General features: G+C 40.6%; 2 protein-coding genes across 2 annotated transcripts in view; one reads left to right on the top strand and one right to left on the bottom strand.

The window, feature by feature from the left end:
• smap2 (small ArfGAP2) overlaps nucleotides 1-13,596 on the bottom strand; it is a 28,564-nt gene extending 14,968 nt beyond the window's left edge. Inside the window, exon 1 of the mRNA XM_022194318.2 lies at nucleotides 13,079-13,596. Within this exon, the coding sequence (XP_022050010.1) occupies nucleotides 13,079-13,181 (103 nt within the window). The 5' untranslated portion in view covers nucleotides 13,182-13,596. The remainder of the gene's footprint in view (nucleotides 1-13,078) is intronic.
• Nucleotides 13,597-14,908: 1,312 nt separating this feature from the next.
• On the top strand, nucleotides 14,909-20,722 carry trappc3 (trafficking protein particle complex subunit 3). The gene is made up of 5 exons (XM_022194332.2): nucleotides 14,909-15,093; nucleotides 16,269-16,366; nucleotides 17,913-18,012; nucleotides 19,478-19,660; nucleotides 19,936-20,722. Exons 1-5 carry the CDS (start codon nucleotides 15,052-15,054, stop codon nucleotides 20,053-20,055), a joined length of 543 nt encoding a protein of 180 aa, XP_022050024.1. The 5' UTR covers nucleotides 14,909-15,051; the 3' UTR covers nucleotides 20,056-20,722.
• The last annotated feature ends 715 nt before the right edge of the window (nucleotides 20,723-21,437 follow it).

The raw sequence follows: 21,437 nt of genomic DNA, 5'->3' as shown, positions 1-21,437 counted from the left end.
CCGTGTCGCTCTAATCTGCTTGCAGCAGGGTATTATAAATGTTTGGTGCTCAGGTGTGGAGAGGAGTGTTGAGCTCAGGATGTAGAGAGAGGACGGAGGTGAAGGGTAGAGATTTAAAAGGGAATCACACCTGCACACTGCTCCGCTGCAGCCTCTTTGGTTCCAATCAATGCAGTGCCTGAGTAAGAACCCATAAACAGCGTGTCTGTCCAGCAACAGAGCACACAAACAGGTACTTTGAACAGATATAGCAGGAAGAGAGTAGGTGGAATAGACATCTAAAAAAGGAAGGAAAGATTGAACAAACACTCTCTACAAATCAGTTCCTCTGTGCTAGAGGGTTGACACTGCCGTGTACATTTCTCCACTGTTGAGTAAGAGCGATGAACAAACTACCCTTTTTCTTTTTGTAATTAAGGAACGAATGCCATTTTGAGGTACGATTAAATCCTGCGGGCCTAACTAATAAATCTGTCTTCAGTTTTTATAGGGCAAAGTACCTCAAAGCAGAACAGAAGACTGATGAATCACTATGGCAAAAAATGATGTGTTTGTCAAACATGCAGGCTGCAACACATTAGAGGAGGAGAAGGCAGAACCAGGATGAGAGTAAAAAACACATCCAGGAGGGGATGTTTATAGTCATCAAATGTTGGACTTTGGCTGTTTGATGACCTGCTGGGATGTGCAGGGGGGTAAGACAAATAGCGAGCACAAACACAGGTCTGTAATCAACCTCTCTGGCACTTCCACACACTCATTTAGTGATACCTGTATGGTATGGTATGGTATGCATTTATTTATACAGGGACAACGTACAATTTTACATTGACCAAAAGGAAAGATGCAATGTACCTGGTTATAGCAAAAATGCTAATTTCCACCAGTAGTCCCTGGGCAGGTTGATGTTACAATCATTGAAAAACTGATACAAATGTAAATGGACACATATGACCATAAGTCCACACCATCAGCAATCAAAACAAAAAAAAAAGAAAGAGAAAAAAAAGAAATGAAATTCATATTTATTTATATCCTTTAAAAGTAATAAAATAACAGAAAACAATCGAACAATATCTTTCACTGAAAATTAAAAATGTGAGCATGTTTGCTTTTCTAAAAGCCATGTTTTTGTTAACCGCGCAAACAATTTAAATGTTGTTGTAGCAATAATCTCAGATGATAGCGTGTTCCACTGCCTCATTGAGATTACAGAAAAAGCTGATCGCGCAAACGCAGTTTTACATTTTGGGAGACTGCACTCTCCTCTAGATGTCGAACGAGTGGATCGAGTCATTCTATCTGTACATAAAGTAATAAACTGCCTAAGAGGGGGGGCAGCAATGTTATGTATTATTTTAAATAGAAAGCAAACATTATTGTAAAAGATGAAATTTTCAAAGTTTAACATGTCATATTTTTTAAGAATAGCACAATAATGATGTTTCCTGAACTTTTTATCATGGATCTTAAGTGCCTGTTTGTATACAGACTCGAGAGGCCTCAGAGCAGTTTTGCAGCCCTGAGACCAAGTCGTCATACAGTATGAAAAATGGGAAAAAATCATAGAGTGCAGGTACAAATGGGATGCCTCTATAGTCAAAGACCCCCTAATGTACTTAAAGTTTGCTAGATTAAATTTGAGCTTGTTTCTTAATTTTTTAACATGTTTTTTAAAAGTGAGGTTAGAGTCCAAGGTTAAACCTAGATATATGAATTTATCTACCTTTTTTATCTCCTTACCTTCAATGAATATATTTGGGTAATTTAGCGGTTTGCTTCTGATTGTGAAATACATTGTCACTGTTTTGTCTGTGTTTATTGTCAGGCAACTTTGCCGCAGCCAGTCAGCAACTTTTTGCATTTGGTTTGTTAATGTTATGGCTACGTCTGTTTCATTTTGTCCATGAACAAACACCACAGTGTCATCAGCGTACATAATAACATTGGCAGTACAAACAGATGGTAGGTCATTGATGTAAATACTAAAGAGTAAGGGCCCCAAAATGGAACCCTGAGGCACTCCTGTAGTGTAATTTCTAGGAGAAGAAATTGTATCATTGATCCGCACACTCTGTTGTCTGCCAGTGAGATATGACTGAATCCAGCCCAAAGTCTGGCTCGACAGACGAAAATGTGCAAGCCTATTCAGGAGCAGATCATGACTAACGGTGTCAAAAGCCTTTCGGAGGTCAAGAAACACCGCCCCAACCATTCCCCCTTTGTCGAGGCTGGTCTTAATTTTTTCAATAAAATAGGTGCAAGCCGCCTCCGTTGAATATCCTCTCCTAAAACCAAACTGTAATGGATTCAGGAGGGAATTAGTATTTATATGATCTATCAGCTGTTCAGAGACAGTTTTTTCAAAAATTTTAGAAAAGATGGGAAGAATGGTAATAGGACGGTAATTCCCGACCTCCTGTCGATCACCAGACTTATAAACTGGTGTTATAATACCATCTTTCAACGCAGAAGGAAACACGCTTTCACTTATTGATTGATTTATTAACTTAGAAAATACCATGCATGAAGTGCCTTTATACCTTTTTAAAAATGAGCAATCTATCCCATAAATATCTTTTGCTTTACTATTATTTAATTTGTCAATGATTACACTAACCTGTGCTTCATTTACATGTGATAAATAAAAATAAAATCATTATTATTTTCGATTAAGTTAAAAACCTTTGGCTTAGCAAATGATTTTGCCAATTCATTTACAGAATCAATAAAATAATCATTAAAATTTGCAGCCACAAGGGCATTGTCATTTTGTACAACACCTTTTATTTTTAAATAAATGTCACAATTTTCCTGATGTTTTCCACTAAGTTTATCAATATTTCTCCACAAAATTTTACTATTTCCTTTTGCTTCCTCAATTATGTGAAGGTAAAAAGAGGCTTTTGCTTTCCTAATTTCTGCAGTTACTTTATTCCTTAAACTTTTATATACAATTTGATCTGTAGGCAGTCTAGTTTTTACAAATTTTCTTAGGGCAGCATCTCTTCTTTTCATTATAGTCCAGAGTTCACCGTTAAACCAGGGTAGACTTTTCTTCCCTCTCTGTTTTCTTTTGTTTAGAGTATATTTTGATATTGTTTTTTGCAAAGCCATTATCAAGTCACTACATGCTTTTTCACATTGTTTGTTTGCTATAGTTTCGTTCCACTCTGTGTGATTCATGTCATTTTCTAAAAGAGGAAGAAATTTTTTGGGTATAAAGTTTACACCACTATTATCATTTGCACGATAATTAAATGTAGTTTTCTTTATTTTCCTAGCAATTAATGTGTGTGTGTGTGTGTGTGTGTGTGTGTGAGCTCCCTTATTGACTCCATGCAACATTTAGCTCCCCATCATGACTCTATTGAAAGAAAACAGAATCAAACATTGACACATGCACTATTTCTGAACGTCATCCGTCCCATGGGTGCTTTTTTCGACATGCATAATGATGACACACGAGTGCACGTTACACAAACACTTCTGCACATGCACATGCCCACGATCACACACACACACACACACACACACACACACACACACACACACACACACACACACACACACACACACACACACACACACACACACACACACACACACACACACACACTCGTGCTTGAGCAGGTACATATGGCTCATTAGCCTGTATCCCACAAGGATAAATGGTGCTCCCAGCATGCACCCAGTTAATCCCACAGAGCCTCAGTCATCAGCGGATCCTACGCCCTCCTCCGCCACCACACAAACACGCACACTGCTCTAGCCCCCCAGCACATAAACGAATCCAGAAGCCCTAAAGCCACCCAGTGACCCAGTCCCAGTCTGAGCTAAACAGATGGACCCCCATTGATAATTTACGAATACACACCCACCATCTGTGTTAGCAGGCAAGTGTCATCACTGTGATCCTGCAGGTGAGTGACTGAAGTTTGACATATCAGAACAAAAGTAAGACACTTCATCTCTGTAAGCTTCGGATTCTTCTCAGAAACATGTTTTGCAATCCAGCTTTTATTCGTCTTTTATCTCAATAGCAGTGGCGGAAAGTAACTAAGTACATTTACTCATAAAAGTGTTTGGAAAACTTATACTCCACTGTATCTCAGAGTACAATATTGCACTTTTTACTTCACAGACAGTGAGTTTAAGAGTCAGTTAAAATTGGTAACTATTTTGATAATCCTTTGGAGCACTTGTGACAGCATATTTCAATATTGTTTTCTTAGTACTTTTGCAACCCAATCATTTCACTAATGGAGAAAATAATCAGCAGATTAATCCACACTGGCAACAATCATTAGTTGCAGTTGGATACAAAACAAGTCAAAATGAGCTCCACCTCAAACAACCCCGACAGTCAAATCCTGCTTTTACATTCATGCATGAGGAATAAGATTCCCATGTAATATTTAACACTACAAGAGACACATGGAACACTTTTCTTCACTGAGTACTTTTACCTGAAATTCTTCAAATAGATTTTCATATCACTTTGCTATTTATAGTTAGGTAATATTTGCTTGTAACAAAGCACTTTTACAAAATGAAATTGGTACTTTTTACTTAAGAGTGAGAATACTTCATTTACTGTTGCCTATTAATCTTCTCTAGAACCTGTTTTTAGTGTATTCTTGTGTAACTGCGTGGCAGTTAAAGCGATCCCACACTTACAAACTCCTCCACTTTCTATACTTCCCTATATAAACTCATTTTAACTGCTGCTGGTGTGACAAAAGGTGTTTAAGCATAACAGTAACAATATAATATCCCTTAAATAACTGCTGCCTTGGTCTTTTTAAGGGGCTCTATGTGCTGTTTTGAAGCTGTCCTTGGTGTTTTGTCTGTTTCCCCTGCAGCCTAACATTCCACTTTAAAGTCACAGCAGATTGATGTTTGACCTTATCAAAGTTTTTGCGTTACCAAGCGGGTAACTCCGAGGGCCGAAGCAGCTAAACATTCCCCGCCCCGTTTTACACCCCAAAAGCACTAGATCACCTTACACGATAAGAGCCTTAATGGGCTCTGACTTTCTGACTTTTCATTCAGTGTCATTGGAGGCTCTTCGTCAAAATGTTCTGTTAAGTCTTTAAGTATTTAAGCTGATAGTACGTGTAGTTCCCTCAGTGTTTAGTCAAAATATGACGGGGGCTGTGTAATAATAATGCAGGAATACTAATGTACAAACTACACTGAGAGGATCATGGGTGCTAAAAAGGGGACCCGGCAGCTTAATTTGCCCAGAAGGGGGGGGCTTAGCTTGTGAAACAGGCCACATCAGTGTGGCAGAAAGGTGTAAACACACAGAAACACTGCATGCTGTGTACTCTGTGCCATCCTCTCCTTGGTACTCTGAGACTGTGACCTCTGTGCCAGCCGGGGGACACAAGCAGCCAATCAGCTCCTAGTTTCAGTGGAAATCCCTGCTGGTTTGTGATTGGATACGACTAAAGGTTGTGAAAGGAAGGGGGGGGTGAGGGTATGGTTAGAACTCGTGGTGGAGGGGTAAGGCATGACATCGCCAGGTGACATCTCCACGGCAACCCGGGGCCTGGCGTGTGCGTAAACACAAATACAATGGAGGCAATAAAAGGAGGGACGCTTTTTGCGAGCTCAAACACACGCACACACACGCATACAAACACACACAAACACACATGCAGTGGCCCTTGAGACTGCAGCCAGAGGTGGAAGTGTTGACTACATTATGCACCTGCCTCACCCTCCCTCCCCCGCCTTCCCACGTCTTCATTACTTCCCCGACAGTGCTGAGATTTTACAAGAACGAGTGTAAACTGTAGTCAAAAATCAGAGATATAGTTTCTCTGCTGCAGCATCCGCAACAGTGAGAACAGACGTTGGACACGACGTGCCACTTCCCTTCACCCACCCTGAGGGAGGAAGGTGATAAACGTGCCGCAGCCTATGTCAACGCTAACGAGATTAGAGCAAACCTCATCACCAGCCATATGGCTGAAAACCTGACTTGAGAGAGAAAGAAGGGGAGGAGACTAACGGACCTGAGGCGTGCACTTGTGTGTGTGCACGTGCGAGTGTACAGGTTTGGGAAAATTCAGCAGAGGTGAAACACTTCTCCACAAGCATCAGCTGAAATCCTAGTGTCTGCTTATTCACCAGTTTCAGGAAAAAAGGTGCAAAATGAGAATCGTGTGATCTTTCAATCAACATGTAGCCGATCAAAAAATGTGATCAGAATGAAAAACACAGCTTAAATTGCTGTAAAAGTCTGCCAAATGATACACAGAAATGCCACTTACCAAGGCTGAACTCAAGGCATTAGCATGCTAGGTATGTGATTTTCACATTTAATCACATCTAGAGCCTAATTACACCAGTCTGCTGCCAGTTCCCACCAGTCACGCCATTAAAAAATCCAACACATAAGACTGCTCAACGACCAAAAGTCTGAGTGTGCAAGGAAAAATGAAAGGTTATCCACCCAAACGCAGTTCATTATGGGCATTAAAACCAACTTATGTACTGATTTGAATGGCCCTCTTCTCTGTCCACGTGCCCCTGACTTTGATCAGGAAGGTTGACTTCATCACAAAACTAAAAATAATGTCTCATTATTTACTGTCTGTGCTTCTGCTGACTGTCTGAAAACAATCTTTAGATGAACAAATTGCTCCAGCCTGACCACAGCAAGCTTTATTTTAAAAAAAACCTGAGCAGTCACAAGGGTGTTTGCCTGAAGTCTGGCAACATCTGCATTGCTTCTATTTATATCTGATTAAAAGGGTTCTCCAGAGGGCACATGAACCGGAAACACAACTTTCTATGGTAAAACTAAGCGTTCATTGTGTCCCCGTGATGCCTGCGGTTAAAATTAAACCAAAACTCTGGTATCACATGCCATCTTAATGAAGTGCTGTGCAAACTCTGCCATTGTCTGCAAACACAATGCACTGTGTTTGTGTAGTGAAACATTGTTTCTAGTAATGGGGGTTTGTTGAACATACTGTGGTAGATCTGACGTAATGTGCACCGGATTGGAGACTTTCAGGCTCACTTGACATTTTCATAAACTGATTTTAGAATTTTCTTGAGCTAAAACTTAGTTTTTTGTTGAGGTTACTTATCAACTATATGTCAAGCCTTGTAGCTTGTATGTCCAAAGAAAAAACTGTACAAATCTACTATGACAGGTGTTGTCTCTTTCAGCCACTTGACCCACTTAGTGCTTCTTATGAAATATTTGTGATGCCAGCATCGGCAGCGCAGATCATTTCGACCTGCAGTTGGCAGTCGGATGCGATGCGGAGTCTGTGTTGCAAATGAACAGAGTCAGACAGAGAATGAGGGGCATTATCAAGCTTCATCCAAATGAGCACAAACTGAGTGGGAGCATGAAGATGAGGGTCAGCTCACCTACTGCAGGTCAACAAACCCACCAGTCTCTGTGTGTGTGCGTGTGTGTTTCCACATGCTTGTGTTACATATGTTTCCCCCTGTCATGACACAGCGAGCATAACACATTGATTTCACATCTGTCTCCCTTTTGTCATGAGACTGAAGTGCCCTCGCAGGCCAAAAATACAGATCAAAGGAGGGATTTTAAGCCGTGACACCAGCGCTTTGTAGACTCGGTGTTTCCCTGAGGCTGTTTACCTGTCAGTAACGCTCATACAGTAACTTCCGCTAAATATATCTCACTCCCTGGTAAACAAACAAAAAAAAAAAAAAAAAGAGGGACGCTGCCTGCTCATATCATTCATGATGTTTGGATTTAGAATCTCCCGGCTGCGTGACAGCACGCAGTGATTTACATACATTCACGCCTTTCACTTGAGAATTTACAGTGAGTGACAAGCGGCCGCGCTGCTGAATCATTTCTCAGACAAGTTATGGCGTCACGAGGACAATTTCATCAATCTCAACACTGAGACGAACAAAGCCAGAGATCCGGCACGCTGTTCACTGACAGTCTGCACCACGACTGCTGTCACACAGGCTGCAAATAAGATGCAAGTTTCCAGCTAAACTTCGCACAATTTGCAAACAATCTAATTATCCAGCAAAAAAACTCTCTAATCTACATTAGATGAGATGCATTTATCAACCTAGTCATAGTTACAACTTGAGCTGCAATGATTAATCAGGTAGTTGTCAAGTATTCAATTAATCACCACTATTCTCAGAATCAATTAATCACTTTGATTATTTGTTTAACCCTCATGTTGTCCTGCGGGTCAAAATTGACCTGTTTTAGTTTGAAAATATGGGGGAAAAAAATATTTTCACACTGAAACTTCTGATGTCCACATTTTCAACATTTTTTGGGAGATCTTTGAACATTTTTTGGTGGAAAGAAAAGAAATGTTAAAGATGTTTCTTAAGAACAAAATCCAGAGAATTTCACTGGATTTTGGTTGATTTTTTTTGTGAATGTTCTTAAAGAAAATACATGTTTTACCAATATATATGTAATCATTTTAGACATTTTTAGGACTTTTTTGGAAGATTTTTATTATTTTTTTGAAAATATTTACAATATTTTTTGGCAAATTTGGGGGATTTTTTTTCAAACAAAACTTTAAGGAATTATTGGAATTTTCATCCTGAAGGTTTTGCAAATTTTAAGAAATTTGGGGAATTCTTTTGCTGAATTTTTGGATTTTTTTTCAGACAAGGAAACAATATTTTTGGTACCCGTACATGAGGACAACATTAGGGTTAATGACAAAAAGTTAAAAAAATCCTATTTTCTACCTATATTGTGGCCACAATATAGCTATAACATGCGCACAAAATACTAATACTATTAATATCATTCCTGGACAGCTGGGAAAGCAAATCAAGTGCATCGTCTCTACAACCTGCAATAATGGCCCCGTACCTACGTGATGTTAATAAGGCGAGTGTCTTTTCTTAGCTGTTGTAGTCAATATCTTGTTATCCCACATTTAAGCAGTTATTTATTTAGGCCTATGTTTGATACTTTGTTGCAACGGATAGCCTATCTGCTGACGTGTCACCCAATTTACAAACTTTTTATCCTCATACTGTTACTACACGTAAACTCATTTGTGTCTGTAGGAGCTGCAGCCCTGCACACATATCAAGACACTTTTCAAGAACAGCTGAGGGGTGTAGGCATACTACTAAGCGAGGTATGTAGAGCTTAAAACCATAGTTTTCTGTGTCACGAAGGTGTCTCTGTTTTAACCTGGCTAGATCACCATGCTAACTTATGCTGCAGACCAAACCTGGTCCGGACTACATTCTGTTCAGAGCATCAGCTTAAAATCATCTTAAAAAGTGCCTTTTTCACTGATCATCTCCTTTGAAAGTAGCATCATGTGTGTCAGACTATCAGCTGAGGGAATAGAAAGGCTACACACGTGGACAAAATTGTTGGTACCCCTCAGTTAAAGAAGGAAAAACCCACAATTCTCTCTGAAATCACTTGAAACTCACAAAGTAACAATAAATAAAAATTTATTGAAAATTAAATAATCAAAAACAGCCATTACTTTTGAATTGTTGATTAACATAATTATTTAAAAAAACAAACTAATGAAACAGGCCTGGACAAAAATGATGGTACCTCTATAAAAGATTGAAAACTATTTGACCAGAGTGACATGATTAACTCAGGTGTGTCATTTAATTGACATCACAGGTGTTTCCAAACTCATAATCAGTCAGTCTGCCTATTTAAAGGGAGACAAGTAGTCACCCTGCTGTTTGGTGAAAAGGTGTGTACCACACTGAACATGGACAACAGAAAGCGAAGGAGAGAATTGTCCCAGGACATCCGAAAAAAAATTATAGACAAACATCTTAAAGGTAAAGGCTATAAGACCATCTCTAAACAGCTTGAAGTTCCTGTGACAACAGTGGCTCATATTATTCAGAAGTTCAAGACCCACGGGCCAGTAGCCAACCTCCCTGGACGTGGCCGCAAGAGGAAAATTGATGACAAATTGAAGAGACGGATCGTTGGAATTGTATCCAAAGAGCCCAGAGCAACCTCCAAAGAAATTAAAGGTGAACTCCAAGGCCAAGGTACATCAGTGTCAGATCGCACCATTCGTCGTTGTTTGAGCCAAAGTGGACTTCATGGGAGACGACCAAGGAGGACACCACTGCTGAAAAAAACTCATAAAAAAGCCAGACTGGAATTTGCAAAAATGCATGTTGACAAGCCACAAAGCTTCTGGGAGAATGTCCTTTGGACAGATGAGACCAAACTGGAGCTTTTTGGTAAGGCACATCAACTCTATGTTCATAGACTCAAAAACCAAGCATACGAAGAAAAGAACACTGTCCCTACGGTGAAACATGGAGGAGGCTCAGTAATGTTTTGGGGCTGCTTTGCTGCATCTGGCACAGGGTGTCTTGAAAGTGTGCAAGGTACGATGAAATCTGAAGACTATCAAGGCATTCTGGAGAGAAATATGCTGCCTCGTGTCAGAAAGCTTGGTCTCAGTCGCAGGTCATGGGTCTTCCAACAGGACAACGATCCAAAACACACAGCCAAAAACACCCAAGAATGGCTGAGAGAAAAGCGTTGGACTATTCTAAAGTGGCCTTCTATGAGCCCAGATCTGAATCCCATTGAACATATGTGGAAGGAGCTGAAACATGCCATTTGGAGAAGACACCCATCAAACCTGAGACAACTGGAGCTGTTTGCTCATGAGGAGTGGGCCAAAATACCTGTTGACAGCTGCAGAACGCTCATTGACAAATACAGAAATCGTTTAATTGCAGTGATTGCCTCAAAAGGTTGTGCAACAAAATATTAAGTTATGGGTACCATCATTTTTGTCCAGCCCTATTTCATTAGTTTGTTTTTTTAAATAATTATGTTAATCAACAATTCAAAAGTGATGGCTGATTTTGATTATTTAATTTTCAATAAATTTTTATTTATTGTTACTTTTGTGAGTTTCAAGTGATTTCAGAGAGAATTGTGGGTTTTTCCTTCTTTAACTGAGGGGTACCAACAATTTTGTCCACATGTGTATATGAACTGCAGCGTGGGCAAATGACACTGAGGCTTCGGAGCTTGTGTCACTCTGCCTGAAGCAGTGGTTCGAAGCCTCAGAGCTTCAAAGCTTCACTGTTTCGAGGCTTCACTGCTTCGAGGCTTCAATGTTTTGATGCTTCACTGCTTTAAAGCTTTACTGTTTCAAAGTGTCACTGTTTTGAGGGGTCACTGTTTCGAAGTTTGACTGTTTTGAGGCGTCAGTGTTTCGAATCTTCACTGTTTCAAGGTGTCACTGTTTCGAAGCGGCACTGTTTCGAGGTGTCACTGTTTCGAAGCGGCACTGTTTCGAGGTGTCACTGTTTCGAAGCGGCACTGTTTCGAGGTGTCACTGTTTCGAAGCTGCACTGTTTCGAATCTTCACTGTTTCAAGGTGTCACTGTTTCGAAGTTTGATTGTTTTGAGGTGTCACTGTATCGAGGCTTCACTGTTTCGAGGCTTCACTGTTTCGAAGCCTCAGAGCTTCGGTGGTTTGAAGCTTCGGAGCTCGTATCACTCTTCTTGAAGCTTTTGAGCTTGTATCGAAACACCACTACCTATCAGTTATGAGAATCTAAAACAGAGACACCTTCGTGACACGGAAATGCTCAACACACTTCGCTTAGTAGTATGCCTACACCCCTCAGTTGTTCTTGAAAAGTGTCCTGATGTATGTGCAGGGCTGCAACTCCTACAGACACAAGTGAGTTAACGGCTACATATTAGCACAACAAAACAACGTGTAGTAACAGTATGAGGATAAAAAGTTTGTAAATCGGGTGACATGTCAGCAGATAGGCTACCCGTTGCAACAAAATATCAAACATAGGCCTAAATAAATAACTGCCTAAATGCGAGATAACAAGATATTGACTAGAACAGCTAAGAAAAGACACTCACCTTAGGAACATCACGTAGGTACAGCCCGTACACAGATTATTGCAGGTTGTAGAGACGGTGCACTCGATTTGCTTACCCAGCTGTCCAGGAATGATTTAATAGTATTAGTATTTCGTGCGCACATTATAACTATATTGTGGTCACAATTTTTTTTTTTTTTTTAACATGTCAACAGAGGGGCTCCGTACTTCTGTCCACCTCTGTGACAGCAAACTGAATATATCTGGGTTGTAGATAGAACAGATGTCTTTTTAAGCTTTGGAAACCTTTTTTTTTTTTTTACAAAAAAAAACTGCCTTCTCACACTTTACAGACCAAACAACTGAAGAAAACACTCACAAGATGAATCCACAATGAACATAAGTATAAGTCTCAACCCCAGTTTATGCAAAAACTTAAATTGCAGAACAACTTTTGGACAATCCGCCTTGTTGACCGAGCTCAAAATATTTGCCAAAACTGCCGTGTTTACCCAACAGCATGGCAAAACAGGTTCAGCAAACAGCCGATGATGGTTCAAGGTCTTCTCGGGGCTGCAACACAAACTGGAGGGTCAGGAGACAAGCATGCACACCAGAGAGTCTGCTCATGGGGATTCTTGTGCACAGTATAAAAAATAATCCACTTTGGAAGATTTACAGAAGGCTTGTATGTGAAAATCCACAAAAGCAGAACAAACAGGAGGAACAGACTGGTATGAGCACAATCAGACGACTAAATGACTGTATGAGAAGCAGTTGATGGGGAAAAAAAACCCTCATTGTGATATGATGAAAGTTATTTTTCGGTTGCATTTTGCCTGCTCAGGGTGAGTCAAAGTCAGCACAGGTGTCTATATCTGTCTCATTCTCCATGCTGGGGATCAGGGAGACATAAAGGGCCCCAATAAGTGAAGTAATTGCACACATTTTCTCACTCAAATCTTCCTCCAGGTGACTGTGATCGTCCTCTTCCTGGAGGTATGTTGGCATGATGTAACTGCCTGCCATGCTCCAGCCCTGGGAGGATGTGGCCCCCGTGTCTTGCACCATAGTACAACATAATTGGTGGGGGGTGGGGGGTGAAGATGAATGCAATGCCGCATTTTTCCACGCGTAGTAAAACGATGGAGAAGGGTCGAGTCATGCATCAGACTTGTGAGGAGAAGAAACATGACACCGGTAGTCAGTCACCTACCTTTGGATTCGCAATCGGCGCAGAATTTGTTCTCCTCCAGCGCCAGCAGAGAGTTGAGGACAGCCTGGTATCTGTCCACGTCTTTCACAGATTTGCCCGTCATCGTTGCGCTTCCTCCTCCAACGGCTCCCCTGGTTTTTGCGCTCCGCCGCCCGAGCTATTGTCAAACAGCCGCTTTTTACTTCGCAAAATGAAAGCAGCGAGCAGAGGCGATGCGCTCCGTCCCTCCTCCTCCTCCTCCTCCTCCTCCTCCTCGATGTGGAGCACGGCGAGTTTGTTTCACCACGATGGGATGATGGTGCTCCAGCCAACCAGCAGGCGGGTTATATGAGGTGCAGGAGCCTCCATCAGGAAAACAAGAGTGATCTCAGTGATTCACACTTTGATCACATCTGTAAATGACCACACATTGACCCTTCTCTTCAACAGCTGCGTGATGCTGTTATGGCTATGAGTATGGGGGGAAATCTCTGATTGGGCACTACTGTTATCTATAAAAATATCTTTTCTGCTATGTAAAGACATCTCAATTCGTTTTTTTTTTTTTTGCTTTCTTGACTGGTAATTTGTCACCTGTGCTGCCATCATGTGGTCAATTATAGGACTAGAATAAAAACGTGTCTCTCTGATCTCCTCCAGGACACAGGGTGGCAGTAATACTACTACTACTATTAATAAAACAGCCGAAGAAGAGAGAAGGAGCTGACTGAAAAGCTGCATCAAGTTCGCCATATTGACCTCAACAACAGGAGAAATACCGTAAACTTCCCTTCAAAATAATATGTGAAATGTTATCCATGTAAAAGGCACTACCAGTTAAAAGTTTGGACACACCGTCTCATTCAGTGTTTTTTATTTATCTATTTGTGTTATTTTATTTCAGCATAATTCCACATGTATTCTTTTGTAGTTTTAATTTTTTCAGCATTAACCTACAAGATATGTAAAAATTAAATAAAAAGCGTTGAATGAGCAGGTGTGTCCAAACTTTTGATTGTTAGTGTACTACGTAATAAACTTCATTTAGACAGCACCTAAGAGTTTATGAAGTGCTTTGACAGGCAATGCAAAATCTGAACACCCAGAAAACAACATAACAATGAAGAAAAAAGGCAGTATGTCATCTATGCATCCATCCATCCATTGCACATTTCTACAAATAGGTTTCAAGAGCTGATTTGAAAGAAGTCAATGACTCTCTGAAACTAATCACCTCAAGCTCTTCTTTTCAAAGCTGAGGGGCCCTGATGGCAACCTTCTCCAGTAGGGGCAAGACCGATTTGTGGCACTGGCAGCTAGCAGTGACACTTTTTGTGCCACTGCCGCGGTGCCACGGTTAATGCCACTGTGCAGTGACACTTTTTGTGGCACCGCTGCCGTGCCAGAAAAAGTGTCACTGCACAGTGGCATTAACCGTGGCACCGCGGCAGTGCCACAAAAAATGTCACTGCTAGCTGCCAGTGCCACAGATTGGACCTGCTGTCTCTCACCTTTAGGCTTAAATCTTAACTTTGGAAGCATCAAAAAAGATCTAAGACAGCAAGGCAGCTTATTTGGCATCATCGTTTCTGCTGCGGGTTTGAAGCTTTGGCCCTTAAAAAAATCTTAAAATCAATTTGAAAGCAGAGAGCTGGTAGAGAGGACCAGGATTTATGTGATGTTGTCTGCTAAAATCAGTAAGAAGCAAATCTGCTGCATTCTCAACCAGCTGTAGGTGAGAAGCTAAGTTTTAGTTCATGTAATGAATTTTTGTTTTTAAATACATTAACCTCTGCATTACTCAAACCCTTTCCTCGGTGATTCCTTTAGTTTGAAATAGCACCGGAAGTCCGTGTTTCAATCCGTGTAACTTGACCGTGGTGGAAGTGCGTGACTGTATTGGCGATTACGGAAATTACTTGCTTAGCCAGAATCAAATAAATAAAGGATTATTTTCCAGTCACCACCTGTGTAAGCCTGTAACACTGTCCACAATGTCCAGGCAATCCAACCGAACGACAGACAGCAAGAAGATGGTAGGCGACTCGCTCAGGATTAACACCCGGATAACCTAGCTAGTCTAGCTAGCAGAATGCTAACCGTAGATACACAGCTAACCGAACAGCTGCCTGAATTAGGCTGTATTTCTGCCAACTAAGCTGCTTGTCAGTCATGTATCTTTGTTTTGCACGCATGGCTAAATGCACGAAAGGCATTTGAACCGGTTCAATGTGTGTTTCATTCATTGTTAATTCGACCAGAAGTATAGTCCCATGTAGCAAACAAGCTAACACGTTAGCATAATACAGTAGCTGGGCATGTACTGTACTCTTGGGTTCATTAGTTTAAGATATATTTTTTTGAAATGTTAGTTAATGCTTTCTAAAATTTATTTACATTTGGGCAAGTTGACATATATAATTTGACAACTGGGTTGAACAACAAGACAGAAATCCCTGTAAACAGCTTGAACTGTTTCATAAAGAAGCAATATAAAAGCGATAGAAATAAAACCATCAGAGCCACCTGCGCCTTGACAGCTAAGAAGCATTCATATCAGAAATGTTTTAAGGTGGCATTACAATTTTACAGCTTCAGTGAAGACACAAAGGTTTGATGTGATTGCTAAAGTAGCACACACATTACGTTGATGAATTAACAAAATGTAAAATATGTAATAAATATAATAAGCACCAGGAGTTAAACATAGCATGACCTGTGAAACTAAAAAACACTACATCTCTTTGCAAGTAGTGCTGCGAACAAGTGGTTGTAAACTGTTAGTCATCAGCTATTTTGAAAATCATTTTATCAGTTTACAAGTAATTTCTTAAGTAAAAGAAATTTAAATTCTCGTATTCCTGCTACTTGTATTTGATTATTTTCTGGTCTTCTTCCTGTTTCTACCTTGGATTCTGGACAAAACAAGACATTAATCATCTTCGAGTTTAGGATCAACATTTACTCAAAACCTCTATGGAATGAATGAAATTGTTTTTTGCAAATCTATTTGAAAACCTCTTTCACATTGATGAAATTGAAAATTACACTTTTTGATGTGAAGAAGGTGTTTTTTACTTGCTTTGCTCATTTTATTTCTGTATTATTTGTTACAATACATTCATTTTCCACACTTGCAGGTTAAAATGTTGCCATTAATTTATATGCACAGCTGAACACTCAAGAGAAATCTGTTGCTTTTTGCCCATAGAACTCTGAGCTGTTCACCTTGACGTATGGAGCTCTGGTCACCCAGCTCTGTAAAGACTATGAGAACGACGAGGAGGTCAATAAACAGCTGGACAAGATGTGAGTACTCATTCTGCCGTCAATAGCCATGTTTACATCCAGCTATAGAGTGAAAATGGTGTAAATGCCTTAAAATGCATTTGCTGGCATGGAACTAGTAAATTGGAGTCCTGAATTAAGAACGCTGAAGATTTTAAACAGAATACTCCTTCTGTTTATAGTGTTAACTGCTGCATGTGTCCCTATATTTACACTACTGTTCAAAAATGTGGGGTCCCCCACACAGTTTCATGTTTTCCCATGAAAACCCACACTTTTGTGCATGTGCTAACATAATTGCACAAGAGCCTTTCAACACCATTAGCTAACACAATGTAGCGTTAGAACACAGGAGTGATGGTTGCTGGAAATGTTCCTCTGTACCCATATGCAGATATTCTATTAAAAATCACCCATTTCCAACTAGAATAGTTATTTACTACATTTAAAATGCCTGGACTGCATTTCTGTTTAAGTTAATGGTATATTCATGGAAAAAAAATGCATTTCTTTCGAAAATAAGGACATTTCTAAGTGACTCCAAACTTTTCAGTGGTTATGTTATCATTCAGCCTGTATAATTTGATACAACCTGACAACTCTCATAGGAGTTTGTGACAGTCTGTATTAGCTCGCCTTGTTCTTTACTCTAACTTATACAGCCATATGTAGCAAACATACAGCCTTTTGCATCACATATCCAATATTATACATTCAAATATCCAACAACATTTTACAATACGTATGACATTGTGTACAAAACATTAAGATGTGGCCCTGCTCTCTGTACATGTTCACACTGATTGTGGTTTCAGTTATGAGGCCGTGAAAGAAATTTCTGTTCTCCATCATGTTCAAATGTATCCTTTAGAGAAGTGGATTTTTCTAGCCTCCTGGATGTCTCTCTTTACCTCACAGCTTCACTCTACTCTGTCACATTCTCTTTTGTCATTTCTTATTAAACCTAGACATAAACTAGATTTGACTTCTCACAGTTCTGCGCCTGCTCATGTAATTCTTTAGGACGGTGCGCGGCCTCTGGGAGAAGTAATATTTATTTTTAAAATCTCTGGACTCGCACAAAATAAATCGAGACAAAATCGTGGGCTCATAACTTAAAAAATTCAAAACATCCTGTAATGCAGACGAAACTTTGGACTAGAATTACTTTGGTTCTCCGGTTGTGTGGCAACCCTAAGCCCCCTCCATGCTTTAATCATGATGGGGCTCGTCTTACCTGGCCTTAGAAGGCAGTGAGCCTGCACTGGCCACTCTGCCAGCTGCCATCCAGCTGGTCAGAGACAGACCATGTTAGGATTGGGATGCATCACTTGGCTTCAGACTCTGCAGCTAGGATAAGTGGACTTGACCTTCTAATCAGAATTATCATTATTTGCCAAGTGTGTGAACCAAAAATGTCTCTGAGCACTTGGAGCTGTCTTCTGTCTCTTTACGGTGTGCTGCAGTCGGGCCTGTCATGTTTCCTTTGTACTTTCCCTCCTCTGTGAAAGCAAAGACGTTATCTCACTTTTATTATTTTGCTTCTCCCTCTGCTTTTATTCCACAGGGGTTACAACATCGGAGTGCGTCTGATTGAGGACTTCCTGGCGCGATCCAGCATCGGCAGGTGTCAGGATTTCCGAGAAACAGCCGATGTCATTGCTAAGGTAACTGGAAGGTTCCAGACCAATCAGAGCGTGACAGTGGACTTCTTCCAAGATGGAGGGGAGAAGGAAGGGAGGGCAGGAGAGATAGATCAGAGAGAGCAATCTTGACGAAACAACTTAACAAATGACAGGCGACATTGAGACGGATGCCAGGAACGGTGGGGGAAACCAACGATTGCGACAGAACAGACCAAAGAGGCTTAAAGATTTAAAAAAAAAGGGCTGCATATTTCTGCACTTTGAGCCAAGATCACATTCCTCTTTGTTATGGTGATGACCTTTTGTGGAATGAAATGTAGTCTCATCCCTCAGAGAAGAAATGCTGAGATAATTTCAGTGTAAGCTTGGAACATCTTTTCTGCATATTAATCTATTTAGATGTTTCTTGCTCGCCAAACACTTCCTTGTTCTGTAAAAGTCAGCTTTCCCTCATGACGAATAGACAAAAAAGCAGCAGTCAGACCGTGTGCTCAGCACTCCAGCTGCTTTCAAGGTGTTGCTGCTGCTTGCTGAGGAAGTCATTCCACAGATGTAACCCCACACTAGCTCAGGGAACTGGCTCACGGTCACGAACAAGAAGAGTCAGCTCTGTAAATGGAGGACCACTATGGGACAGCGGTTTTGAAAATGCAGTGAATGATTGCCTTGCCTCAGGATATCACATGACCTCTAGCTAAACCTTCAAATCACCTCAGTCAGTCTTCATTTAAACACATACAGAAGTGGTCCGTTATGTGGTCGAAACCAGATTTTTGTATTTTCACGATTATTCTGTTTTTAGTGCTGTTGAAAGACGTTTATGTAAATGTAAGATTGGCAGTTTTCGGACGGCAGGTGTGTACAGAGAATGCTGTGAAGTCAAGACATGCTGGCACTTCACAAGTCAAGTCATCCAACAAAGAGAACTGATTCTGTAAAGCAAATGCTCATAGTGCTGATTGATTGTTAACGAGTCCATATTATGCTTTGGAACAAATTTGCAAAACACCTGCTTAGTTTGGCCAAAAAGTTAAAATCTTCCTGAGCAGAGCTGCTTCTGCTGGTTCTGCATCTTTCTATCTTAACTCAGATCTTTTGTTCTTTGATTTTTTGGTTGGTTTAGGTGTAAATATATTCCAGTAAAACCCAAAATTATAATGAGAAACCTGTAAATGTGCATCATATGGGCTCTTTACGTCATGAGTAAGTTTGAGAAATTAGTATAAAAATTAATTCCACCCATTGGACTTGACTCTGTTGACACATTCACTCATGTATCCCAAGTGATGTGGTGATTAAAAATAAATAAACTGACAGAATTTAACACCTCTTTGTACAACATTTTTTTTGTTGGACCAGCTAGTAGCAGAGTAGCTCAGGAAAATTATCTTTGGGATTTGAAAGGATCAATCAGAATCTACACTAAAACCATCAGTTTTCTCTGTCAAATAACCTCTACTCCGTTTTCTCTTCTGTCTGTCCCTAGGTTGCCTTTAAGATGTACCTGGGAATCACCCCCAGCGTGACCAACTGGAGCCCTGCAGGAGATGAATTCTCTCTCATCCTAGAAAGTAACCCTCTGGTCGACTTTGTGGAGCTGCCAGATAACCACAGCACACTCATCTACTCCAACCTGCTGTGCGGGGTCCTCAGAGGAGCCCTGGAAATGGTAAATTCAGTACTTTACTTGGTCTTATTTTCAAAAGGAAAGGAGACAGCCAGCCTTTGAAGTTTTAGGATTCTGTGCTTTGAACATGGAGACGATTTGTTAAGTAGAAGTATGATAAAGCACTGCAGCAACCCCTGTTACAGCTACTGATAAGCTATCTAAATATATTGATGGTTAAAACAAACAAATGAACAAATTAAAATGATTTTTTTTCTGTTCAACTTGTCTTGTTTTTGTTTGCGCGCGGAAATCTAATTAATTCTGAATGTTTCTAGGTCCAGATGGCGGTGGATGTGAAATTTGTCCAGGACACTCTCAGAGGAGACAATGTGACAGAAATCCGCATGAAGTTCATTAAGAGGATCGAAGAAAACCTTCCAGCTGGAGACGAGTGACGGAAACAGAAAGACGGCTTCCCTCAGTGTCTCTTTTGTCCCACAGGAGGAGGACTAACTTATACAGAGAATATTTTCACACCTTATCGATCTGAAAGGATGAAGAACAGAGCCCACACCATCAAAGTGAATGTTCAACCCTAACAGCCTGAAGGATGTTTCCTTTCTTTGCGTTGGTATGAACATCAGAGGCCTGATTATTCACGAGAAGAGTTTTCAAGAAACATCTCCTCGATTCCTAGTATCCTCAACTCCTGTTACCTTTTCTGTCTTTGCTGTGGTGAGAGGATGGTAGAAATTTGAAGAGATGATTCCTAACATTTCCCTGCTGTCTTGAGTAATTTAAGAAGTGATCTGTTTCCTTGGCACTGATCTGTTATCAGATTGAGGAGATCATTTCTGTGGCCATTTATCTGTCACTAACCTAAGCTTAAAAAGACACTTTTTCTTCAGTTAATGTTTATGTGTATCTTCACAGACACGTGTTTTGCATTTGCTCATGTATAGGCTTTTCTTTTTTTCTGAGGAAAGCCTTGTGGAATTCTTACTTGTCTTGTGTTTTTGTTTGTTCTTTCTTTTTTTAATGGAATCAGATTCTGTATTGCTGCCATTGTCTGGCATATTAATTTATGTAAATGAGTATGTCAAGTAAAAGTGACATATTTGATGCAGTGCTTACTTTGTGTGTTTGTACCACGCCAGCGAGAGGACCTTGAACACTTCTACTTTCTGTGTCCTGTGCACCACTTGGCTGTTTCTGCCTCACTGTTCTGTGCGAGTGTTATTTTTTCAGAATACTGCAGCCGCTCTGCAAACAATAACAGACCTAATGCCTCTCTTATGTTTGTTCAGGGTACATGGAAGTAATCTGGGAGCGTGTGTGTGCGGAAACCTCACCAGTGCTCGGTTCTGGTTGTCACACCTGTGAATGGCTTTACGTCACCCACAAGTAACGAGCAGAACTCCTCAGTTAGACCCACAGCACACCTCGTCAATAACTGAAAACACAGGCGGCCATTCACATGCAGACATGCACACACAAATCATCCCTGGCCTCTTAATAGAAGGAAAAAAAGCCTCGTCTGGATGCCATGAGAACATGAGCCATGTTTTTCTTATTCTTTGCCTTTCTTTCGTGTTTATTGTGTAACAGAACAATAGGATCAGTACCAAACTCACGAGTCTGCTGAAAGCACTTAGAGGTCGAGATTGTCAGATAGGGATTTCCTTTTGCAGGAATCTGTCAGCTATTAGCTGCTGGGAACCTTGAGGCTCTACACATCCTATTTTATAGCTGCTATTACATGAACTCGTGCTTGATTTTACAGTTTCAGCAGATGCTTGCTGTAAAGTTCTCCAAACAGCCAGCAGAGGTCGCTGTG

The sequence above is a fragment of the Acanthochromis polyacanthus genome, chromosome 11 (assembly GCF_021347895.1).
Source record: "Acanthochromis polyacanthus isolate Apoly-LR-REF ecotype Palm Island chromosome 11, KAUST_Apoly_ChrSc, whole genome shotgun sequence".
NCBI classification, from domain to species: Eukaryota; Metazoa; Chordata; class Actinopteri; family Pomacentridae; genus Acanthochromis; species Acanthochromis polyacanthus.
This window is presented reverse-complemented; position numbering and strand designations above follow the sequence as displayed.